Below are 27,226 nucleotides of genomic sequence, written 5' to 3'. Positions count from 1 at the left end.
ACCCTGCTGTGGAATTTTGCAGTAAACATGTGCACGTACAAAAGGTATTCCACTTAAATATTTAGTAAATCAAACTCCACTCACAGCGAAATAATGCGTGTGCGCACGTGTATGTGTGTACATTGTCCAATCAAGCCTAACATAAAATTTGAGCACAAACAATTAAAACAAATAATAACAGTATCAAATCAACTACATCCTCCTTGCACTATAGCCAAGCTTTCATTCTGGAGATTTAGTGTGATATTCTGGAGAGAGAAAAAGTTATGCCCTTTGATCTCATCAAAAAAGTTAATTACAGGTTGTCACAACTTTATGCTTTGCAAGTTTGCCTCCCACCTCCTCTCTCTCAAACACTGATTAAAATCTAGGTGATGGAAGTTCATAGCACAAGTAACATACTTGGAATAAGATACCAGAAATTAAGTTAATAAAGTGCCTTATCATCATGAACTTATCCCCATTTCCTTCCTGCTTCCCTACTTGTCAGTATCGATTGCCCTGGCTTACCTGAGGCTGTGGTATTCATCACATTCTGCTGTATGGACACTGGACTTGCCGAGGTAGCTGAATTTAACACTGGCATTGATTTCCTTGGGTCCTGCCACGTTGTTGTCTGTTCAATGTGACTATAGTGGAGAGATGGGGGGTGGGGGGGGGGGGGGGAGGAAATCAGAATTAATTAATCTGGCCACATTCCAAACTCAACAGAGTCAAGATAGAGGATTTTCTCCACTGGGGAAACACAAAGCCATAGTTCTGAATCAAATGAAAATTGGCACCTTGAAGAATATAGGAGTTGAAATGAACTTTTATGTTGTAGCAAAGTGAATGGCCTTTTTAGAATACAAATCCCAAAAGGATCATGTGATGGTTACACACAAAAAATGTTGGAGGAACTCAGCAGGTCAGGGAGCACCTATGAACAGTCAATGTTTTGAGTTGAGACCCTTTATCAGGACTTGTAATGAAAGGTCTTGGCCCAAAATGTCGACTGTTAATTCCCCTCTATAGATGCTGCCTGACCTGCTGAGTTTTTCCAACTTTTTGTATGCGTTACATGAGATGGTAACATTCTCCTCCTTGTCAAAACCATATTTCTAAAGTCAAATCAAAACAGCAAAATGCAGGGGGGAAAAAAAACATGGAATAAGCCCTGAAAAGCTAATGAATTCAGCTGAGCAATTTGTCACCTGAAAGTATATGCATGATTGAAAAATGTGTGGCCAGCCTAGCAGTAAATTTTTTAACAATGTATTCCAAATATATTCCATTACAATTCGCCTACCGACCCAACCGATCAACAGTTGATGCAATAGCCACAGCTCTATGCACGGTCTTTACATATCTGGAGAAGAGGGGTGCTTATGTGAGAATGCTGTTCTTAGACTACAGTTCAGCATTCAACACCATAATTCCCTCCAGGCTCTGCAAAAAGCTCAGAGACCTCAGCCTTCACCATGCCTTGTGTAGCTGGATCCTAGACTTCCTGTCAGATCGCCGACAGGTTGTAAGAGTGGGCTTCCTCACCTCTGCCCCTCAACACAGGTGCCCGTCAGAGCTGTGTACTAAGCCCTCTCCTTTACTTTCTGTATACCCGTGACTGTGTCGCCACCTACAGCTCCAATATGCTAATTAAATTTGCTGATGACACTACACTGATTTACCTAATCTCAAATAATAATGAGGCAGCCTACAGAGAAGAAATAGTCATCTCTCTGATACAGTGGTGTCAAGAAAACAACCTCTCCCTCAATGTCACAAAAACAAAGGAGCTGGTTGTGGATTACAGGAGGAATGGAAACAGGTTAACCCCTAACCCCTATAGACATAAATGGATCTGGGGTTGAGAGGGTGAACAGCTTTAAATTCCTCGGCATACACATCACCGAAGATCTCACGTGGTCTGTACGTACCAGCTGCATGGTGAAAAAGGCATAACAGTGCCTCTTTCACCTCAGACGGTTGAAGAAGTTTGGTATGGGCCCCCAAATCCAAAGGACTTCCTTTTTGGACACGATTGGGAGCATCCTGACTGGCTGCATCACTGCCTCGTATGGGAACTGTACTTCCCTCAATCACAGGACTCTGCTGAGAGTGGTGCGGACAGCCCAGCACACTTGTAGATGTGAACTTCCCACTATTCAGGACATTTACAAAGACAGGTGTGTAAAAAGGGCCCAAAGGATCATCGGAGACCCAAGTAACCCCAACCACAAACTGTTCTAACTGCTACCATCCGGGAAACGGTACCACAGCATAAAAACTAGGACCAACAGGCTCCAGGACAGCTTCTTCCATCAGGCCATCAGATTGCTTAATTCATGCTGACATAACAGTATTTCTATGTTATATTGACGATCCTATTGTACATACTATTTATTATAAATTACTATAATTGCACATTTAGACGGAGACGTAACAAAGATATGTTACTCCTCATGTATATGAAGGATGCAAGTAATAAAGTCAATTCATTCGATTATTAGCTAACAAACATCTTGAAGAACATGTTGAGCTGTGTTTCAAATCAGATTTGGGTTTGTGGATAGTTTAGCTCCAGTTAAAAAAGGTATACAGGTGTCCCCCGCTTTTCGAACGTTTGCTTTACGAAACCTCACTGTTATGAAAGACCTACATTAGTACCGTTTTTGCTTTCAGAAGGTGTTTTCACTGTTGCGAAAAAAAGGCAACCTGTGATAAAAAATACAGCGCACGAAAAAATCAGTGCACAATAAAAGGCAGCACACGCCCTGAGCAGCTGCTGTCCCCCGGATTCGGAAAAGCATTCTAGCCAGCATTGCTTTAACACGAGCAGCCGTTTGCAAGATGAGTTCTATGGTGTCGGAAAAGCCTAGAAGAACTCATAAGGGTGTTACACTTAGCATAAAAATAGACATAATTGAGCATTTCGATCGTGGTGAACGAAGTAAGGACTAAGTGAGTTTGGCTTGTGGAAGCTTACGAAGATGATGTTGAACAGGTTTTGGCATCCCATGACCAACAACTGATAGAGGAAGAGTTGATGCAATTGGAAGAGGAAAGGATAACAATCGAAACTGAATGCAGTAGCGAAAGTGAAGCAACTACGTGAGATTTTCGCTGCAATGATAAAGTACGACTTTAATTTTGAAAGGGTACGTAGGTTTAGGGGATATTTGCAAGATGGTTTGAGTCCTTACAAAGAACTGTATAATAGAAAAATGCACGAGGCTCAGGTGGGGGTGGCAGTGGAAGGTGGGGGAATATTCAGATCACTGGTAAAGCAATAGGGAACAGAGAGAGTACAGAACTCAAGGGGAGTGTATAAATATAACAGGGAACAAAAGTGCATGCCACCTTCATACCCAGAGGGCATTCTTGAGTCTGAAGAATTAAGAAGTGATATGATCCAAAGAAAACAAAATCAGTTGGATTAAGACTTGGGTAAAAGGGATCAGAAGTCCTCCTAGTGGTGGAAAGAGGAGAGATTGAAACTGAATGGCTAGCAACACAAATGAGATGAATGAGAGGAGAGTGTGAGAAGAGAATGAAATTTGGAACGAGAGCTGAGGTGTTATGAGTGTAGGCACAGTAGACTGACGAGGAATCTAGAATAAGGAGGTTGGGATGCAAGACTAAATGATCAAACTGCATGTTCATCTTAGTGAGGCAGGGCAGAAAAACTCCCAATCAACATGTCAGGCTAAGAGTCTTCAAACTTTCAGATGCATCCATCACCTGTACGCACCATTCACTAGCGCGTTATAAAGAATTATTCTACGACAATTTAAGAAATGTTTGGACAGGTACATGGATGAGAGAAGTATGGGGGGATATGGTTCAGGTGCAGGAGATGGGACTAGGCAGAAACCACACTAGCGTGGACTAGAAGGGCTATGCTGATGTGCCCTATGACTTGTGATTGGTCTCAAGATGGACATCAATAGCGTGCTAGGTAGTTAGCATCTCAAATAGGACATATATTTAGTATTTGTAATGTACAGATACATCTGCTAAAACATAGGGTGCTGAAATAGTTCCAGTTGCAAAACACTGCTCATCCTACATTTCCCAATCTTGCTGTGTTCCCATTCTGTCCTTCAGTGTTTGGTAAAGAAAGTATATTTTTTCCCTCTTGGACCACATACTTTTGAACTGTTGTTTTGCCAATCACATCACTACTCATTATGAACCCAAATGTAACATTCTGAAATAAGGCCCTGTCGGGTATCCTGCCAAGAACCCCCGAATGCTTCAGGCATTTCCAATAAAGGATCCAAAAAAAAAACGTAAAGTTGTCATCAGAAATTAGTTTTATTCTTAATCCTGGTTCATTCAAAGTGAGGTGGTTAAATCATCCATGGTTGTGACACAGGAGTGCAGGTGAGTGTTTTACTGTTTAAGTATAAAAACATAGCGTCACTGCATGTTCTCATGTTAACCACAGCAGGGCAGATATCATAAGTGAGGCTATTAATTCAAACTTTAGCATAGTAAGTTCTGATCTGTTTTTTAAGTAGACAATAACACACCACACTGTACAAAGTCAATAACTTCTGGCATTTCTAAAAGTGAAACGTACTATTTGTTGTATATTTCTACCCGTTCAAATCAGTATTTTAAAATTGCTTTAGAATATAATCCCATGGGCCTCACAAGTTCCCAATTTCATACCCAATGTATGCCCCATTAATAACATCAATCTTCAATTGCAAGGAAATATTGTGAATCTTATCAAATTCAAATCAGTTGTCTCCACATTTCTGTCCAAGTTAACCCTATTTAAATGCAACGATGTCCTGAATTTTTCCAGTTTCTGAGCCCCATCCAATTGAAAGGTGAAAAAGCAATGAGTAGTAGATAGTCAGACGACTATTTTATTTAGAAAAAAAATAGAAATAATTTTATTTGTAGCTTTAAATAGACTTGAATAATTTTTACAATCACTTGTTACTGCTTTGAATTTGCCATTCTTTTTGTCTTTCATTATGCTTCGTTAATCAAAACTCTTTACAGTTTTGATGTAATGGCCCAAATGGGTGAGGGGGTGCCGGGGTTGTGCTCAGGGAGCGATATTTGGGAACCACTGGTGCATATTAACTCACCACCTGCCCCAGACAAAATGGCCACTCAAATGGAGCTATGAAGCTACTCAAGTTTCCCATCCAGTGTACATTTTGTGTTCTTGTCATTCTGTGCTTTTTCAAAGCTGTTCAATGCACAAGAACACCAGCTCATCAGCAGAGGGACAGTGGTTGGCCGTCAAGAATTCTCCTTGCTTGTGCAAGAAAAATATTTCATAACTGCTTCTTCCTGACCATAATCTACCATGCTGCTGCTGCCACCACCAGTGGGATTGCCTGGCAGAGGGACAGAACATGTGATGGAAAGACTCAACACATTGGCCAAAAGGCGAGATTCTATGAACACAACAGGTCAGGCTGTTCCTTGACAGTTGTGTGTGATCCTTCTCCAAATTTGGATACCAATCCCCAAACGTTCCTGAGCAGCTCTTTGCAAAATTGATTTGGCTTCACCAGAAATGCCTTGCCCATCACTAGATCATTGATAAGCAGGACCATGTTTTATTCCCATTGTGATTTAATGAGGTAGCTTTGATGCAACTGAAACTCTTGCTCAGCAATTTCAGGAGCAGTTAAGAGTTAACCATTTTATTTTTGAAGTCAAAACTGGTAGAAATCAAGAAATTTTAAAATGAGGTGTACTGGATAGGCAGAACTCAAGCTGGATTTTCTCCTGAAGTCCATTCGGAATTTATTCATATAAAATGCACACAACCACGGTGAAGTTTGCTTCTCTGCATAATAAATGTTGCGTCATTGTTATGGTTCCTGAGACTCAATGAATTAAATACCAGGGTTTCTGCCACATGTGTTAACTCAATGCAGACTATGTTAATTTTCAGAATGGATCTCAAAACATTCAATTTTTCTCCACTGCCCCCTTCATTCCAAATATGAAATGTTCCCAAATTCACAAAGCAGGAAAATACCAGAGTTGGAATTATCAAATCTGTTTTCGCTTATCGCGAGCAACACTCTCAGTACGCTGGATGAACTCAGCAGGTCGGGCAGCATCAGTTAGAAACGATGAGTCGATGTTTCAGGCCGGAACCCTTCGTCATTCCCTATTTCCAGCTCCTCCGTCTCCACCGCATCTGCTCTGAGGATGAGGCTTTCCGTTCCAGGACATCTCAAATGTCCTCCTTCTTTAAGGATCATGGTTTCCCTTATGCTGTCATCAATGATGCCCTCACTCGCATCTCCTCCATTTCCCGCACTTCAGCCCTCACCCCATCCTCCCGTAACCACTACAGGGACAGAGTTCCCCTTGTCCTTACCTACCACATAACCAGCCTCCGGATCCAGCACATTATCCTCCACAACCTCCGCCACCTTCAACAGGACCCCACCACTAAGCACATCTTTCCCTCTCCACCCCCCTCTGCTTTCCGCAGGGATCCGTCCCTCCGCAACTCCCTTATCCGCACGTCCATCCCCACTGATCTCCCACCCGGCACTTATCCCTGTAAGCATATGTGCTACACCTGTCCCTACACCTCATCCCTTGCAACCATTCAGGGCCCCAAACAGTCCTTCCAGGTGAGGCAACACTTCACTTGTGAGTCTGTTGGGGTCATCTATTGCATCCGGTGCTCCTGTTGCGGCCTCCTCTACATCGGTGAAACCCGACGCAGATTGGGGGACCGCTTTGTCGAGCACCTCCGCTCTGTCTGCCACAACAGACAGGATCTCCCGGTAGCCACCCACTTCAACTCTGCTTCCCATTCAGATATGTCCATACATGGCCTCCTCTACTGCCATGAGGAGGCTAAACTCAGGTTGGAGAAGCAACACCTCATATACTGTCTAGGTAGTCTCCAGCCCCTTGGTATGAACATCTTTCAAATACTCGGATACTAGTGGAGTACTACTGTGGATACTTGTGCTGTAACTAACTGTACTTCATAAGATCATACATATTTAGAAGAACATGTGTAAACATAAACACTAATGTGAAGTAACTTTTACATCCCCCATTGGGAATATCCTCAAAGTGTTCCAATTCTGGAGAATGATCTGTAATAGTTTTACTGTAACTATTAAAAACAATCCCACATGATTAGCAGATCATTTCAGGGCTAGCAAGTAGAAATTATAATAGGGTAACAGCATACCTGACCAATTGGATTTTCAGTCCCTATAACTGGACATGCTGTCTGTCAGCATCAAGGAGGTACAAAAGCCTGAAGAATCATAGTCAATGACTCAGGAACAGCTTCTTCCTCTCTGCCATCAGATATCTGATCAGTCCATGAACCCTTGAACACTTCAATATTTATTTTTAGCATCTCTATTTTGTAACCCTACAACTGTACATCTTTGTTCAGTACTGGTGTTGCAAAGCAACAAATTTCTTGATGTAGATGTCAGTGATAATGAATGTAACCCTGCCTCTCATCTTTGACTGCTGGCTGATTAACAACTTCTGTGGTGCCAAACAAAAGGCATTTCAGCAGGGTATGAATCATGCAAAACTGCAGGCTCAGGTTTCCTTTATGGTCACATGGCCTGGGACCCTGAACGGAACCAAATCGTTTCGTGAATCCCAGGTGGTTTTGGGAACTTTGGCTGCCGAGGCCCAGTCCAGCCCCTATTCACCCAGCTGTTGCTGGTCTTTTGGCAGCACAAGTATCCACCTGACCACATGGGGGCAAGGACTTTGTATCTCTCTACCTCTTTGGGGTTAAAGCACTGCCTTTAGGACTTAGGCTGCTGTTATACATGTGCCAGGATCAGCGTGAGCTCAGTCTTACCACCAGTGGTAATGGTTGTGGCAGATGTGTCTGATTGTAGTGCAATGATTCATGAATGGGGAAAGATCAAAGATACATTTCGTATCAAAGAAGGTATAAATTATATAACCCAGAGATTTGTTTGCTTGTTGGAGGCACAAAGAAACCCCCAAAGAACTCAATTTAAAAAAAGACCACTGCACAGAGAAAGAGGAAAAAACAAACACACATCTGTAAACAACAGAAGCAAGCAACAGCATTCCAAACCAGAACAGGTCCTTAGATTTGCTCCCTGGAGCAGGCCCAAGCCTTGATCTCAGTTCATCATATTAGTGGGACAAAAACAGTGAAACTCGCAGAGACAACAGCTGCCAGAGAGAGGAATGAACATTGCAGGAGTGTAAGAGAAATCAGCTCAACCCTTGCCTCTGTCCTGACAACCGAGCTTTCCAGACTCTCTGGGCTGGTGTTTAAACTGTCGAAGCATCAGGTAGTGCCTCGCTCTAGCAGCCAGAACCCGGTGCAGCGACACACCCAAAGCAGTTCTCGATCTTACCAAGTCAGCGCGATCCGACCTCACATCCAGGTTAGGAGGGTGGGCACTGAAACTCTTCCACATTGACACCTCTGCAAGATCATTCACTCTAACAGCGACAGCAATACCAACTCTCTGAAAACGATTCAAGAGCAAGTAACCTCATTACCCTGCTCAACCGCGCAACGCAGCAGACGGACCAGCACCTTCACAAACCATTTGCGAGGCACGTACCGTTCAGGGGAGTACAAAAATTAACAAACATTAGTCAGTATTTATGGCAATCACAAACACAAGAAAGTCTGCAGATGCTGGAAATCCAAGCACCACACACAAAGTGCTGGAGGAACTCAGGTCAGGCAGCATCTATGGAAAAGAGAAAACAGTCGACATTTTGGGCCAAGACCCTTCATCAGGACTGGAGAAAAAAATATGGAGTCTCCGAGTCCTGCTGAAGCATCTTGGCCTGAAACGTCGACTGTACTCATTTCCATAGATGCTGCCTGGCCCGCTGAGTTCCTCCAGCATTTCGTGTGTACTGTCTGGATTTATTGGTCCATTTGTCAAATGGAGTCACGACAGAGGCACTGAGCATCAAAAATCATCCTTTGCTGTGCTAAGCACGCAATGAATGAGTCATGGGTGGGAAGATTGCCAGTTCAGAACCTGGGGTGAAACGGTGTCTTGTGTGAGGTGTGCCACTGACAACTTCCAATTTTAAAGTATAGGATTTGTAGAATCAGTCGCTTTGATATTGTGCAGAATACAGGTTGAAGGCCATCTGCGTTTTCATTATTTGACTATGAATTAATGTAGAAAATAAGCATGTATTTGAGTGAAAGTGTACTGTTTGATAAATTAACATTTAAAAAAAAGATGCATTTGTAACAGGCCAGGCAAATTGTACAAGTGAATGCTAAAGCTTCAATTATCAGTGCATGGAGCAGTAGGGTTAGGGTAATCTAACCTAACCTATCTGAGGATCTCTGCCACCAGATGTTAACTTGGACTGAACAGATTCTTTGCCTACCCAGCTGTAGTGTTCCAGGAGAGATCATGAAAGAAAAATCGAAATATGACAAACTATCAAAACACTAATCATCTTCAAAACTATCTTCACTCCTTGTCCTTACTTACCAACCCCATGAGCTGCCACATCCAACACATCATTCTCCACAACTTCTGCCATCTCCAAAGAGAATAAACACATCTTTACCTCACCCCACCCCCCACCACCACACTTTCCGTCCCTGATTCCCTTGTCCATTCTTCCCTCCCAGCACTTTCCACGGCCAAATCACCTCCTCCCTCAACTCCATTCAGAGCCCCAAAAAGTCCTTCCATGTGAGGCAACTCTATCTGAGAATCTGCTGGAGTCTATTGTGTCCAATGCTCCTGATGTGGCCACGTCTACGATGGTGAAACTCATCATAAATTCGGCATTTGTCTTTGAGCACCTCCAGTCCATCAGCTAACAGAGGAACTTCCTGGTAGCCAAATGTTTCAATTCAGATTCCCATTCCAACAAATTTTTCTCCCCCTCCCTTCCTCTTCTATACCAATGGTCCCCAACCCCCGAGCCGTGAACCGCTACATTGCCGCAAAGAATGCAGTGGTGCAGCAGTAGTCAGAACACACCCAGCACATCTTTAAGAAAAAAGCCAAAATAAACAAGCTAATTAATTAGGTGCTGCCCGGCACGTAAATGTCGGCCCAGATCAGAGGCCACTGCCAGACAGCACCTAATTAATTAGCTTGTTTATTTCGGCTTTTTTCTTAAAGATGTGCTGGGTACGTTCCGGCCACCGCTGCATTCTTCACGGCGATGTATCAGTCCACGACCCGGAGGTTGGGGACAACTGTTCTATACCGTAATCTGGCCTCTTACCTCTTCTCACCTGCCTATCAACTTCCCCTTTGCCCCTCCTCCACCCCTTTCTCCCATGGTCCACTCTCCTGTCCCATGAGATTCCTTCCGCTCAAGCCCTTTACCTTTCCTACCCGATCACCTTCAGGCTATTCTCCTACCCTTCCCCCCACCTTTTCATTCTGGCGCCTTCCCCCTTCCTTTCAAGTCCTGAAGAAGGGTCTCGGCCCAAAAAGTTGGTGTTTGTTCATTCCATAGATGCTGCCTGACCTGCTGAGTTCCTCCGGCATTTTGTGTGTGAATCTTCTATTTCCCACTTTTCTTTCTCTGAATCTGTCCATGAGTACATCTAAGTAACCTACCCTCCATTGCTTCTCCCCTCCGTCAAAAGAACTTTTGTCTCACTCATAAATACCTTCCCTTTACACTACATCTTCAGGAGTGTAGCCTCATTCTAGATTCATTCCCAAAGGGAAAATAATGGGCTGTCCAGCCCATTTCAATGACATCTTTTATACTTTATTGTCACCAAACAATTGATACTAGAGCGAACAATCATCACAACTATATTTGATACTGCGCTTTGCGCTCCCTGGAGTACAAACATAGTAAACATAAAAAATTTAAATTATAAATCATAAATAGAAAATAGAAAAGGGAAAGTAAGGTAGTGCAAAAAAAACCAAGAGGCAGGTCCGGGTATTTGGAGAGTACGGCCCAGATCCAGGTCAGGATCCGTTCAGCAGTCTTATCACAGTTGGAAAGAAGCTGCTCCCAAAACTGGCCGTATGAGTCTTCAAGCTCCTGAGCCTTCTCGCGGAGGGAAGAGGGACAAAAAGTGTGTTGGTTGGGTGGGTCGTGTCCTTGATTATCCTGGCAGCACTACTCCGACAGCGTGCGGTGTAAAGTGAGTCCAAGGACGGAAGATTGGTTTGTGTGATGTGCTGGGCTGGGTTCATGATCTTCTGCAGCTTCTTTTGGTCTTGGACAGGACAAATTCCATACCAGGTTGTGATGCACCTTAGAAGAATGCTTTCTACGGTGCATCTATAAAAATTAGTGAGGGTTTTAGGGGACAGGCCAAATTTCTTTAGCTTTCTCAGGAAGTAAAGGCACTGGTGGGCCTTCTTGGTAGTGGGCTCTGCTTGGTTGGACCAAGTCAGGTCATTTGTGATATTGACCCAAAGAAACTTAAAGCTTTTGACCTGTTCAACTTGCGCACCACCGATGTAAATGGGGTTGTGCGGTCCGCTACTCCTTCGGAAGTCAACAACCAATTCCTTCGTCTTGCTGACGTTGAGGGATAGGTTATTATCTTCGCACCATGCCACCAGGTTCTTAATTTCCTCTCTGTACTCAAACTCATCATTACCCGAGATACGGCCTACGATTGTGGTGTCATCAGCAAACTTATATATTGAGTTTGATGGAAACTTGGCTACACAAGCATGGGTGTACAGTGAGTACAGCAGGGGGCTGAGTACACAGCCTTGTGGGGCACCGGTGCTCAGGGTGATTGTAGAGTAGAGCTTGTCCCCTATTTTTACAGCCTGGGTCCTGTCTGTGAGGAAGTTGAAGATCCAGCTGCAGATCTGAGTGCCAAGGGCCACGTTCTGGAGCTTAGGAATCAGTTTATTTGGAATGATGGTATTAAAAGCAGAGCCGTAGTCAATGAAAAGGAGCCTTATGTATGCATCTTTATTCTCCAGGTGTTCTACGGAGGAATGTAGGGCCAGAGAGATGGCATCTGCTGTTGACCTGTTGCTTCGGTAGGTGAATTGCAAAGCATCGAGGTTGACCAGTAGGCTGTGGTTGATGTGTGCCATAAGCAATCTCTCGAAGCACTTCATAGCAATTGATGTCAGAGCCACAGGTCGATAGTCATTCAAGCATGCCACCTTGTTCTTCTTCGGCACCGGGATTATCATTGCCTTCTTAAAACACAAGGGGATCTTAGACTGAAGCAAGGAGCAGTTAAAGATGTCAGCAAACACTCCAGCTAGCTCGCTGGCACAGGCCCGGAGAACCCGTCCCCGGACGGCATCTGGGCCCGTCGCCTTCCTTGGATTTATCTTCAGGAAGGCTCTTCTAACGTCCTCCTCGGTGACGATGAAAATCGATGCCACCAGGTCCGGTTCATCTGGAGGGAGCAGGACGCTCCTCTTCTGTTCGAATCTTGCGTAGAATACCTTAAGTTCATCAGGAAGAGAAGCGCCACAGTTATTGATATTTCCAGCCTTTTCTTTGCGCCCAGTGATCTCATTTAGACCCTGCCATAGTCTACCGGCATCCCTCTGGTTAGCCTGGGCTTCCAATTTGGCCTGATATTGCCTCTTGATGCCCTTAATGGTTTTCCGGAGTTCACGCCTGGATTTCATGTAGCGACTGGTATCCCCGGACCTAAAAGCCGCAGCTCTAGCCTTCAAAAAGGACTTGACCTCATAATTCATCCAAGGTTTCCGGTTAGGGAATACCTGGATCATCTTGCGAGACACACAGTCCTCCGTGCATTTCCAAATAAAGTCTGTGACAGCTGATGCATACTCATCGAGGTTAGCTGCCGAGTCCTTGAATACTAACCAGTCCACTGATTCAAAGCAGTCACGGTCATCTGTTTCCTCCGTCCAATTCGACACCGCATTTGACACTGTGACCTCCCGCTTCAGTTTCTGTTTGTAAGCCGGGAGGAGGAGTACGGCCTGATGGTCTGATTTTCCGAAGTGGGGTCGTGGGACGGAACGGTAGGCATCCTCAACTGCTGTGTAGCTGTGGTCAAGTATATTCGGGCCTCTAGTGGGGCAGGAGACATGTTGGTATAACTTTGGCAGCCCCTTTCTGAGGTTGGCCTGGTTAAAGTCCCTGGCTGTAATGAGCAAAGCCTCCGGATACCTGGTCTCACGTTCACTGACATTGGCATACAATATGTTCAGAGCACACTCCATGTCTGCCTGGGGGGGAATGTAGACCACTGTCAGTATGACCGAGGTAAATTCCCGTGGCAGATCGTAGGGACGACACTTCTCCTACAGGTGTTCCAGGTCCGGGTTGCAGGAGCTTGTCAGTGTCACGGTGTCCAAGCACCACGCAGCGTTGATCAGTAGGCAGACACCACCTCCGCTCGTCTTGCCTGAAGACGCCGTGCGGTCCATCCGATGGATCGAAAATCTCTCCGGTTGGATGGCACAGTCGGGAGTGGCAGGGGAGAGCCAGGTCTCAGTGAAACAGAATACACAGTAGTTCTGCATCTCCCTGCAGTAGGTGAGTCTCCCTTTAAGATCATCCACCTTGTTCTCTATGGCTTGCACATTAGCTAGTAGGATGGCGGGCATAGGGATGCCGAAGCCCCTCAGCTTCAGTCTGACCAGCAGCCCAGCTCTTTTCCCATGCTTCCTCGGTAAATAGTGCACCTTTCCAGGTTTCCATCAATGCAGTGTTGCTGTTGATAGCTCTTTGAGGTTGGTGGACGCGTCCTGCGGGATCGATCGATGGGTCACGTCGTCGGGCGCACCAGGTCAGGCCAGGAGACGAGGGAGGCTCCGCTGCCACTTCCAGCTGCCGGGGGCCCAGGCTGTCGATTGGATCAGGTCACGAAGCCGACGCTTAATCCCGGAGGGCTGGTCTCCTGGCTGAAACAAATCCATGAGCTGAGTCACGGTTGCGGAGGCCTCCGCTCCAACTGAGCCTCGGGCTCGATTTCTGAGGTCGGTGGCGGAGGCCTCACTTCCAGCAGCTGTGGATGTCCACCAATTGGGCTTTACTGTGGTCGCTCCGGGGACGTGTCTGGGGCACCTTGAGGTCTCCGTCGTCAACTTCTGTGTGGTCGTCTGCTCCGGAGGGGTGCTGGTCGGAATGGGCCGTGTCTCCAAGTGCTCTGGCACGGTAGCAGACCGCGGATCTCCGGGAACGTGGTGGGCCTCGCTGGTTGGGTCCAGGTGCGGTCGGGAGTTGAAGAAGCAATTCTGGCATGATGATCTCCAGCTGGGTCAGAGCTTCAGCAGGGTGTTGTTGATCTTGCTAGATGTAGCAGTTTGGAGGTTTAGAAGGGTTTCCCGGGTATAGGATAGTGGAGAGGGCAGTTTGCTCAGGAGAGCACGCGCAGAGTCGCCAGATACCAGCGCCATTTCTCATTCTTCCAAGAATACAGCCTTGTATCGTTCTACATTTGTCAGCCTAGTAATTCCAGGCATCCTATTTTTTTGAACTTTTTGATGCATTGCTTCAATAATCATATCCTCCCCTATAAAGAAGGAGACCAAAACTGCACAGGATACTCCAGGTGAGGTCACATATTGAAGCACAATATCTTTGGCACCTCAAGTCCCCTAGCAAAGATGGCCAATGTACAATTTTCCTTTGAGATCTTTTTCTTTCATGTCTCTATTTTACCTTAGAAAAAAGGCTAGGCAACAGCTTCATAGATACAAGTTGGACTGAGTTAATGACAAGGACTCTCAGTGACTGAGCAATACATAGTTCTGGAGGAACTCAGTGGGTCAGCAGAGAGATGCAGAGATGGACTTCCTTCCACCGATGCTACCAATGAAATCCTCGAGCACCTTCTGTGTTGCTCTTGATTCAAGCATCAACAGGCTCATGTCACCTTTGCTGTAATTGAACTCTTTACTGCTTTTATGGCCAGTGTTATTCGCTTTAACTATGGCCCAGCAGACGAAGAGGTCTGCAAGAACAGCACTAGAGTACATGGTTCCACTGAGGCTACACTCTGTAACAATGCCGAACCTGGCTGTTTTCCTTCTCCACCACCTCCACCCCCCCACCCCTTGCAACAAGCCAGCAAGGGAGGCTGTTTGAAAAGTCCTCAACTCTCCTACATCAAGACTTGTTCTCTTTCTCAACTGCCCTCACTGCTAGCAGCGAGCTTAAACAACTTCTCAAAAATCACCCAAGACGACAGCTTTCTTTGAGGATTTTTAAAATGAGATTTCTTTGTGAAACTGCAGAGAGTTAAATAAAATACATATTATATTCAACACTGAATCACTGCACACCTGAATATACTGATACCATCAGATATTCACATAGTCAGTGAGAACCAAGGTAATTCACACGCACGACATTCCATAACTATACAGTGTGAACAACAGTAAACTCGTGGAACAAAGATCAACTTATACTTTCTCCAAAATACATCTACTAAGTGTTTACCAATATTACCAAAAACTTGGGACTCTCAGAATTTGCTGTTTAAGGGTAAAGAGTGGATGGAGGTGAATGTTTCCACCATGTACTTCAAATCAGAATAAAAATCAACTGCGCAGCAAATCATATTTAAAAAAAAACAAGTGACACATACAAAGAGATGCTCATACAAAATTAATTGTGTTAATTGTGCCTCTAGGAGGCCAGACCACTTGCTGTGACTCCTCACTGGACATTGTACCAGCTTCCATTTCTTGTAGGATGTGTGCCTCAGGATTCAAACATCTCAGAAGTATACCACAGCACCAGAATGTACATGCAGAAATGGGTTTCATAAATTGCTAGGCTGGACTTCAAAGAACATATTCCAACCAAGGTTAAACACCTATGGGATTTACAACATGTATGCAGACAAAAGGAAAATAACTAAGTCTCATAGCATCATTGACAGCAGATGGGACTGTTTTTAATTTCGTTATCTGTAACTTCTCAAAGAAATTAACAAGTCTTTCAAAATGTGACCAGGATCTTGAAGGATATTCCAAGTGTTGCAGTGAAAATTGTAAGTTCTCCTTCCCCCCCTCCAAATACCAGACTCATTGTGAGTAGGTAACAATTATTCTGATGTAAAGTATTTGAATGGTGGTCACAATAGCAGATTCCCGTAATGTGATCACAGAGAGGATTGTATGACCAAGGTGTTTTCAGAGCAGTTTGCTTACTGATGCAATCAGGTATTAAAACAGAAACTTTTAAGTATTTCTGGGTACTGACTTTAGAGGACTTGGATAAACTACAGTGACACCAGACACACCTCACTAAAGATGCATTAAAGGCAGCTTAAGAATAGGAGTCAAAATGGGCCACTTAGCTCCTCACGCCTGCACCAATGTTCAACATGGTCACAGCTGATCTACCCAGGTATCATCATCGCTTCGGTAGCAGTTCCCCATAGACTTCAATTCATGACCTTCCAAAATGTATGAAGAAGAATAGCCCTCAACTTGGCAGTGGAGTTATCGGGGCACCAACATGACGGTGTTTCTGTAGCAAGCTATTCTAGTTTTTATGCGGCCGAGCTGCTAGCTCGACGCTCAACCCGACTTGGATTCGAACTCGGGAACCTTCGCTCCAGAGTCCAGCGTTGATATTATTGCGCCACCAAGCAGGACTCCATAATGTATCTACTACTTTAAATATCTCCAATGATGTAAGACCATAAGACAAAGGAGCAGAAGTAGGCCATTCGGCCCATCAAGCCATTTATTCATGAGTTGATCCATTTTATCCTATTTAGTCCTACTGCCCCGCCTTCTCACCATAACCTTTGATGCCCTGGCTACTCAGATACCTATCAATCTCTGCCTTAAAGACACCCAATGACTTGGCCTCCACTGCTGCCCATGGCAACAAATTCCATAGATTCACCACCCTCTGACTAAAAAAATTTTTTCGCATTTCTGTTCTGAAAGGGCGCCCTTCAATCCTTAAGTCATGCCTTCTCGTACTAGACTCCCCCATCATGGGAAACAACTTTGCCACATCCACTCTGTCCATGCCTTTTAACATTCGAAATGTTTCTATGAGGTCTCCCCTCATTCTTCTAAACTCCAAGGAATACAGTCCAAGAGCAGACAAACGTCCATATGTTAACCCTCTCATTCCCGGAATCATTCTAGTGAATCTTCTCTGTACCCTCTCCAATGTCAGCACATCCTTTCTTAAATAAGGAGACCAAAACTGCCCACAGTACTCCAAGTGAGGTCTCACCAGCGCCTTATACAGCCTCAACATCACATCCCTGCTCATATACTCTATCCCTCCAGAAATGAATGCCAACATTGCATTCGCCTTCTTCACTACCGACTCAACCTGGAGGTTAACTTTAAGGGAATCCTGTACGAGGACTCCCAAGTCCCATTGCATCTCAGAACTTTGAATTCTTTCCCAATTTAAATAATAGTCTGCCAGTTTATTTTTTCTGCCAAAGTGCATAACCATACACTTTCCAACATTGTACTTCATTTGCCACTTCTCTGCCCATTCTTCCAATCTATCCAAGTCTCTCTGCAGACTCTCTGTTTCCTCAGCACTACCAGCCCCTCCACCTATCTTCGTATCGTCAGCAAACTTAGCCACAAAGCCATCTATTCCATAATCCAAATCGTTGATGTACAATGTAAAAAGAAGCGGCCCCAACACTGATCCCTGTGGAACACCACTGGTAACCGGCAGCCAACCAGAATAGGATCCCTTTATTCCCACTGTTTCCTGCCAATCAGCCAACGCTCTATCCACGTATGTAACTTTCCTGTAATTCCATGGGCTCTTATCTTGTTAAGCAGCCTCATGTGTGGCACCTTATCAAAGGCCTTCTGAAAATCCAAATATACAACATCCACTGCATCTCCCTTGTCTAGCCTACTGGTAATTTCCTCAAAAAATTGTAATAGGTTTGTCAGGCAGGATTTTCCTTTAAGGAATCCATGCTGAGTTCTGTCTATCTTGTCATATGCCTCCAGGTACTCTGTAACCTCATCCTTGACAATCGACTCCAACAACTTCCCAACCACCGACGTCAAGCTAACAGGTCTATAATTTCCTTTTTGCTTCCTTGCCCCCTTCTTAAATAGTGGAGTGACATTTGCAATCTTCCAGTCCTCCGGAACCATGCCAGAATCTATCGACTTTTGAAAGATCATTGCTAATGCCGCCGCAATCTCCACAGCTACTTCCTTCAGAACACGAGGGTGCATTCCATCTGGTCCAGGAGATTTATCGACCTTTAGCCTATTCAGCTTCCTGAGTACTTTCTCTGTCGTAATTGTGACCGCGCACACTTCTCTTCCCTACCACCCTTGAGTGTCCGGTATCCTGCTGTCTTCCTCAGTGAAGACTGATGCAAAATACTTGTTCAGTTCCTCTGCCATCTCCTCACCTCCCATTACAATTTCTGTAGTCTCTATCTCTCTGTTCAAAGTGTTCAGAGATTCACAACCCTCCGTGAAAATGACCAGCCCCATATCTTCTACTTATGACCCTTCATTCTGAGGTTCTCCCACTTGTGGAACATCATGAAATACAGACCACCATGATCTCTCTCCTCAGAATCTTATATCTGAATGAGATCACCTTTTATTCTTCTAAACTCAGCAGTTATTTTTGATGGAAACATAGGAACACAGGAGGACAAGTGTTTACTGTGTCAGCTGATAATATTCTCATCTCTGCAGTTATGAAATTAAGCTCTAGGCACAATTTTGACCAAAGACCAATGTAGCATAAATTGTGCAATCCCATTAGTGCTCCGATTTTGTGTACCCATTACTAAAAAGTTTCAAGGCTTTTGTAATAATTTCATGATCTTGCCTTAGGTATTCCCTCAGATACAACATGCTTCTCACCCCAGTGCAAGTGATCTAGGCAGCAAACGTATGAAGCTGGACCTGTATTGACTAGTGGCTGCTAAGTATTATTGCAATCTGTCATCTAACTATGTGTATGCATGTATCACAAGTTTCTTCACTCTCTGAAGGTATGCCAAGAGATAATGCCAAATACAAATGCAAAAGCAGATTTTTTTCACAACACATGACCTGCAACAAGCATAGTTCACCACTACATCAGTACAATTCAATTTTGCACTAAACAATAAGGTCAATATGCTTCAGCAAAATTAAGTCAAATTGTTCCATTTTAAACATAGTAACTCCCAATTACTATCCAACCTGACAAGGTCCCAAAACGTCAAGTAAAACTGTCTTCTCGAATCTTGCCTGACCAGCTGAGTTCCTCTAGCAGATTTTTTAAAAAAAACAATTGATGTCAGGCTGCTTTTCAACCATTTCATCAACCTGACTTCAGACATCTATATTCAATGAATCATTCTCTCGGAGAGTGAACATTATCCACGACAAAGGACACGGACTTTTATAGTAATGTAGCTATGCTGCACCAGATTTTGTTGGAGTACATTTTTCCTGCTTATCTACCAACACACTTTCAGCTAGCATGATACTCCACAGAATAGACACCTGATTGACTACCTTCTTCCATGATCAACAATTTCTTGCGTGCTCCTGCTGTCCCCAACAACACGTAAAAAGTGCTCCAGGACTTCTAGTGCTAATGTTGCAATGATCCATCTAGCTATCTTGACTCCTTTCCCCAACAACTCCCACCACCCCTGCCACAGCCCAGACTACAAACAGAAACCACCATGCCTAGGGTCAATTCAGTATTGTCTAACTCTCCTCATATATTCATCTAAATTTTCTCTGTCATAGCACACCATAATTCTTCCCAAACATATCCATTAGCCCTACTTGTTTCCTTCGCTACCAAATACACCAACTACTAACAGGGTTATACAACTGCTTCCTAGTCTCCTTGCTACCCAAAAATCCAAAAGTTTCCTCATGCACTTTATGTCACACTTCGAATGGTCCACATAATCCCTCGAGCGTCCTTAAATTATCACAAATCTGTAGTTGTATTTCCTGTTACTCTGAACTTCCCCTGCAGTACCACAGAACAAAAAGAATGAAAGCAAAATGGCATGATTTGGAACTCTGACCACAATATACTCTTGCTTCTATCTTAAATATAACCTGCTTACTATTCTCCTTTAAAAACCTCCTGGTACCTGGTTCAGTCAGATACTTGATCGGTTCCACTCCTAACTCCCGATTCTCATCTGCCATCTGATTCTTTAGCAAATTACCTTAAATTTATGCCACTACTAACAAAATATGTGCTAAATTAACCAGCTTTTCATTATACATGCATTTCATAATTCGTATCAGCTAACTATTCCTTTACCATCTCAGCTTTAGAAACAATCCCATCTGTAGATTCACAAGAGATTCAAAGAGTGTGCAGCCACACTCATCCCCATCAGCCACAGTACCTATCGAAGCTAATCCTATTTGCATTTGGCTCACATCCCTCTGGATTGTTCCCAACCATGTGTGTGTCCAAATGTCTTTTAAATATTGCAATTGTACCCGCTTTGACTACCTCTTCTGGCAGTTCGTCTATATGTACACCACAGTGGAAAACTTGCATCTCAAATCCCCTTTACATTTCATTCCTCTCTCCCTCACTCCGATTAAACCTATAGCTCTTTAATTTGAGACTCAGACATCTTGGGGAAAAGGCCGACCATTTACCCTATTCATGGACCTCAAATTTTATTAACCTCTTATATAAATCCACCTCTCAGCCTGCTGCACTCCGGGGAATATAGTGCCAATTCATCCAATCTCAAAATTTAAACGGGTTAGCTCAGGTAGGCACCATACTGATATGGATGAGTTGGGCAGAATAACTCTGAATCTCTGTGAATCTACATATGGGATTGTTTTTAGGTAATAAATGTACTTTGAACTGTCCAGTCCAAGCAACATTCCTATGAATATTTTCTGCACCTTCGCTAGCTTAATCACACTTTCCTAGAACCACACACAATACTCCAAGTGCAGCCTAACAAATGACCTGTACAACTGTCACATGACGTCCCAACTCCAATGCTCAATGCCATAGCTGTGAAAAGAAGTATGAATACAGGACACTGTACCAATTGCTACTCCACACCTCTGGTACCAGATCTCCACTATGAAAACAATCTCCATTACCACCTTCTTCCTTCTCCTATCTACCCAATGCTTTTGCTCATTTGCTACATCACCTTGGATCCTATATATTCCAGCCTTCTCCACTGTCATATCATATAGGACCTTATAGTATGGATAATGTGGAGGGCTGTCAGAGGTTACAGCAGGACATTGATAGGATGCAAAACTGGGCTGAGAAGTGGCAGATGGAGTTCAACCCAGAAGTGGTTCATACCCAGAGTATGAGGTGGTTCATTTGGGTAGGTCAAATATGATGGTAGAATATAGTATTAATAGTAAGACTCTTGGCAGTGTGAAGATCAGAGGGATCTTGGGGTCCGAGTCCACAGGACACTCAAAGCTGCTGCACAGGTTGACTCTGGTTAAGGCAGCATATTGTGCATTGGCCTTCATCAATCGTGCGATTGTTTAGGAGCAGAGAGGTAATGTTGCAGCTATATAGGACCCTGGTCCAACCCCACTTGGAGTACTGTGCTCAGTTCTGGTCGCCTCACTTCAGAAAGGATGTGGAAAACATAGAAAAGGTACAGAGGAGATTTACAAGAATGTTGCTGGGATTGGGGAGCATGCCTTATGAGAATAGGTTGAGTGAACTCAGCCTTTTCTCCTTAGAGCGACAGAGGACGAGAGGTGACCTGATAGAGGCGTACAAGATGATGAGAGGCATTGATCATGTGGATAGTCAGAGGCTTTTTCCCAGTGCTAAGGTAGCTAGCACGAGAGGGCAGAGTTTTAAGGTGCTTGGAAGTAGGTACAGAGGTCAGGGGTAAGGTTTCTATGCAGAGAGTGGTGAGTGCATGGAATGGGCTGCCGGCGACTGTGGTGGAGGTGGATACGATAGGGTCTTTTAAGAGACTCCTGGATAGATACATGGAGCTTAGAAAAACAGATGGCTATGGGTAACCCTCGGTAATTTCTAAGGGAATGACATGTTCACAGTTTTGTGGCTGAAGGGCCTGTATTGTGCTGTAGGTTTCTATGTTTCATTAAAGGCCTTGCTAAAGTACACGTAGGCAACATCCATTCTCCCATTCTCATCAATCCTCTTTGTGACAGCATAAATAAAAAACAAATTCATGAGACACGATCTCATATGAAAAATGTGATGCTCACTATCGATAATCAATTCCTGCCTTTCCAAATGCAAATAAAACCTGTCCCTTATAATCCCTCCCAATAATTTTCCACCAGTGAGGCAAAGCTCTTCAGCCTATCGTTCTTTGGCTTGACAATTCAGTCTTTCTTAAGCAAAGTCACAATATTTGCCATCCTCTAATATCACAATACCTTACCTGTGGCTAATGAAGATGCAAAACCCTTGGCCTGGGCCAGTGTCCTCCATTGTATCTCACAGTGTACTGGGATACAGACCCTGGAGATTCATTCAGCTTTACAAGCTCCAAGACCACCAACACCACCACTACCTTCATAATATCAATATGCTTTGGGATATCATTGTTCTCTTCCCTGAAGTCATTAGTTGCCCTGTCCTTCATCCCAGTTAATAAAGATGAGAATTCACTTCAGACCTCATCCAACTTCCATGGATCCACGCAGAATATCACATGGAATCCAAGAGGATCTACTCTATCCCTAGTTAGCCTTTTCCTCTTAATATACATAGAACATTCAAATATTCCACTTTACTATTCTGCCAGGGATGTCTTAACTCCCCATTTTGCCCCCTGAATTTACTCTTAGCTGTACTCCTATGCCCTTCTCCGGATTCCTTTCAATAATTGTTCCTCAATTCTGGTATAATTGGAATAATTTCTTTGCAAGGTCTTGACATGCTTCCAGAAGAGTACTTCCCAGAACAGAACTTAACAGAAATTTCCCACTATTTATCATCATTTCCATGGCATTGTAAACATCTCCAATTTGAACAACAGCTCACCACTCTCTGCTCTGTCTTTTGATTAGTACTGTACTAACCCCAAGGACACTAATTTGGTTTAGAAGTTTATTACCAAAGATTAAGATTTCTAAACTCCCTAGCCACCATAAAAACAGTAAAATCTCATTGTTTCCTGACTAAAACATCCCTCTCAAACACACACCAAACATAATCAGCTTCAAGTTAACATTAAAGCTTTTAACTTCAATGGAGGTCTGCATTAGGGGTCCCAACGGGGGTCCATGGACCCTTACTTAATGGTATTGGTCCATGGCATAAAAATGGCTGGGAACTCAGTCCACGTAATTGACTACACACCAACAATATGCTGTAAGTGATGCACTGAGGTGTATTGTGGTTAGATAAGCCTATGTTTTTTAAATTGCATAGAGAATAAAAAACACAGAAATCTCTCTCCCTCACATATACATAAAAGTGCATTTGTGAGCTGAAGATAACATACACCTTTACAACCAAATGTTCAACCAATGCAACATCAAGAAAAAAAAAATCAGGTTCTGGAAAAATCAGATTTGACTATACCAAATACACAATGTTGCAATTCTCCTACACAGAAACCCTATGTACTATATTTAGGTAAAAGCCAAGTGTGGCCACAATAGTTGGCACTTCCTTTTGGAATTGCAAGGCAGCTGGCGTCCCAAGATTGCCATAAAATGAAACTGCATCAGTAGCCGATGCTATACTAACAACTTCAGACCGGATTCCAGCAGGTCAGTATCTATTATAAGACCACTTGCATTTATATTGTTAAACTCAGCACTGCCAACATCTAGTTGGCAGCCTACAGGAGGATTATACAATCTTTGTGCCAGCATTATAACATAGGTATCAGGATTGAACACACAGGTTTATCCAGAATTTGGAAAAGAGCAACTGAATCAAGCACTATAAAGATAAGGTGCCAAAACAAAATATCTCTATACCCATAAATGGACCAAGACACAGAATAAATCTTGAATCAGTTTATCAACAGCGTGTTTTTAATGTGATGGACTAAAAATCAATTAATTCATTTACACTCAGACCCCGCTTAACAATGTGTTCCTTGGAGGTGGAGCGCTATGTAATTCAGCGTTAAGCAGGATCATTGTAACATTATGAAAATGGATGCGCGTGTCTGATTTAAAAAAAACAAACCGGAAACATAGGATATATTATTTAATGTATACCCAGTAATTCATGGAGCAGCAACCATGCAAATAGGCCTAACCTGTACATCACACAGCAGTGGAGGGAAGCAGTTGGTGGTTACATCTTAGAGGAGGAACCAGGCTGCTGGTCCTCCTCGAACTTTGGCTTCTTCTTCAAGTAGGCATCGAGATTTGACTGCCTTTTCTTAAGTCTCCTCTCATGAAGCAGTTCTCTGCAGCAGGAGATCATGCTGAGAACACCTCTTTGCCTTATTGCTCTGATCCTGGTCAGGACCATTATTGATGAACATTGCAAATTTCCAAAGAGGTGCCAACATCAACCTGACACTCACCAGCTTCCAAACGCCATTTCACTTGCAGTTTCACATCCATGGTAATGCTTTTCCAAGATATCCGAGTGTACTATCCTCAATGGAAGTTGCAGGGCGTTTTCCAGACACTATGGTCGAAAAACTGGAGCAAGAACGTTTACATCCACGAGAGAGGCACAGCGTGACCTAATACATGATTGGCTGAGAGTGGCTCAGAGCACAGGTAAAGCACTCTCATTGGCTGATTGAATGTTTACTGTAATGGCTGCCACTCTTGCAAAGTTTTAAGTGTTGTTGAGAATGACTTTTTTGTCATTTAAAAAAATTTCAATGAAGAATGAAATAATCATGTTGTAGCAAATCAGCTCTACGCAGGGTCTGAGTGTATTTTGCTAATGTGATATCAATACATGCCTCTGACAGGTATACAAAGGGATACTTGGCAGAGGCTGGGCTCACTTCTGAAGGAAAATAAATTTATAATAGTTGGGTGAAGAAACTGGTCCCAAATTTGATCTACACAGAACTTCATTGGATGAATTGGCTCAATGTGAAAATCAACTACTTAAAATAATTTAGTGAGGAATTATTTGTTCAACAGAACACTGCACTCAATGTGAATAAAAAAAAATTAGTACAGAATTGCTCTTTCAAAGCAGTACAGACAGAGGAGACATTGCCATTTTGATCATCTGTAAGAAGCTCAACAAGCTGGTGAGAGTTTTAGCTGAAACAAGCACAATCTGCAGAGAGAGGTCAGCTTTTAATTTAACTTTACAGCAAGTGTTAAAAAAAACTGTACGTTCTTAACTCAATTATTATTCTTCAAAAAATAAACCACATTCACAAGCACAATCAAGTTAGAAACAAATTAGCTCATAAAATGAGATTCTGTAATGTGATAAAGGAATCAGTTTTAGTTAGGTAAACAGGAAACATAGGATGTTGCCCTTATGATTCAAACCATTGTTTTATATGCAGAGCACTTCCATTCACTGAGTATTCCAATAAGGCAAAAGACTGACTTAACATTTACTAATTCTACTAATGACAACTGCTAAAAATATTTGACAACAAATACAACTTTAGACATTAATTTCCCAAACTTTTAGTGTCAATTAACAATTTATGGTGCTTGGAGAAGCTCCATACAAGTTGATCACACCACACCAACATATTAGTTTCAGCATTTTGGATTTGAGCAACTAAGGCAAAAAGTCTTTTGAAACAATTGTGGAAAATCCTGGTGTACACAAATGGGACTGCAAGCCATGCAGCTCACTCAACTCCCAAGGGTGTAACAGTGCCTTGAAAAAGTATGCAGCCCCCACAACTACTTTCACATTTTACTGTCTCATTTTCTAAATTTAAAATATACTGAAGTAGGATTTTTTGAGCTCATCTACAAAACATTGTGCATTATGTCAAATCAAAGGAAAAATCCAAATCCTGTCACGAATTTACTAAAAATTAAAAACAAAAATTTTGACCCCATCCCCTTCCCTACAAGGTCCAAAAGTATGGTAGATTTTCAAAAGACCAAACCTAAATGAAGACAAAAGAGCATTCACAACAAGTCAGGGAAATGATGATAGAAAAGCACAATTCTGGGGAAGGCTACAAGACCATTTCATCGGCACTGAACAATCTCAGAGCTCAATGCAGTCCATTATGAAAAAGTGGAGAAAACATGAAAGCATAGCCACACTGTTCAGGTTAGGCCACCCCTCTAAACTTAGTTGCCAGAGAAAAATGGGACTTGTAAGAGATGTTACTGTGATGCCAACAGTCACTCTGAGTGAGCTGCAGAGGTCAGTGGTTGCAACTGGAGATGAAGTTCATGGCACCACAATCTCTAATACCTTGCACAGAAAGGTTATTTATGGAAGAGTGACAAGGAAGAAGCCCTGGCTTAAAAAAAGCATATCCTTGTCCACAAAACACTTTGCAAAACATCACTTAGAAGATATCATAAAGATGTGAAAGAAGGCCTTGTGGTCAGATGAGACTAAAGTGAACCTTTTTAGCACAGCTTGAGCAACTTTGCAAGAAGAAATGGGCAAGAGTGACTTTTCCAAAAAGACTACCGGGTGTAATAGTTGTGAGAGGTGGTTCAACTACGTAAGTACTGAGCAAAGGGAGGCAGGGTGAATGAATACTTCTGAACTGCTGGCATTTCGGGTTTTGAATTTTTAGTTTTTCAAACCTTACAATTTTCCCGGTTTTTCAGGCTCAACTGTGAAAAAAGGAACTTGCAATACACAAATAAAAATTCTCAGTGAAATAGATCAAAATCCCTGGTTGTAATACTCATTTATGTGAACTAAGAGTTGGGGGTGGAATCATTTTACAAGGCACTATAGTTTTAATCCTGACCTCCATCACTGACTGTGTAGCGTTTGCACATTTTCTGAAGGATAGGTTTCATTGTGCATCCAAAAAAACATGATGGTTGTTAGCCAAGTTTTATCATTGGAAAACAGTTGGTGTAGGAGCCATGTAACACAAAATACAATACAGACAAAAAAAGATATGTGGTTTATTATGGGTTTTGATAATTTGTCACGTGGGTTGGGGTGTGGTTGAGGCAAATAGTCATAGAAATATACAGCACAGAAACAGGACCTGCAACCCATGCTGAATCACACTGAACTGTCTACTCCCATCGACCTCCACCCAGACCATAGCCCTCCATACCCCTACCAACCATGTCCCTATCCAAACTTCTCTTAAATGTTGAAATCCAGGTCGCATACACCACTTGGACTGGCAACGCATTCCACATTCTCACACCCCCATGAGTAAAGTTCCCCCTCATATTCCCTTAAACCTTTCACCCTTAATCCA

The 27,226-nt window shown here is 43.2% G+C and overlaps 1 protein-coding gene across 4 annotated transcripts in view; it reads right to left on the bottom strand.

The window, feature by feature from the left end:
- yap1 (Yes1 associated transcriptional regulator) overlaps nucleotides 1-27,226 on the bottom strand; it is a 157,428-nt gene that overhangs the window by 87,292 nt on the left and 42,910 nt on the right. For all 4 annotated transcript variants that reach the window (XM_072263460.1, XM_072263462.1, XM_072263458.1 and 1 more), the window contains exon 2: nucleotides 511-629. In XM_072263460.1, the coding sequence (XP_072119561.1) occupies nucleotides 511-629 (119 nt within the window). The remainder of the gene's footprint in view (nucleotides 1-510; nucleotides 630-27,226) is intronic.

This window comes from Mobula birostris, chromosome 7 (genome assembly GCF_030028105.1).
Source record: "Mobula birostris isolate sMobBir1 chromosome 7, sMobBir1.hap1, whole genome shotgun sequence".
NCBI classification, from domain to species: Eukaryota; Metazoa; Chordata; class Chondrichthyes; order Myliobatiformes; family Myliobatidae; genus Mobula; species Mobula birostris.
Note: the sequence above shows the minus strand (reverse complement) of the source record. Positions and strands in the feature narration are given on the sequence as shown.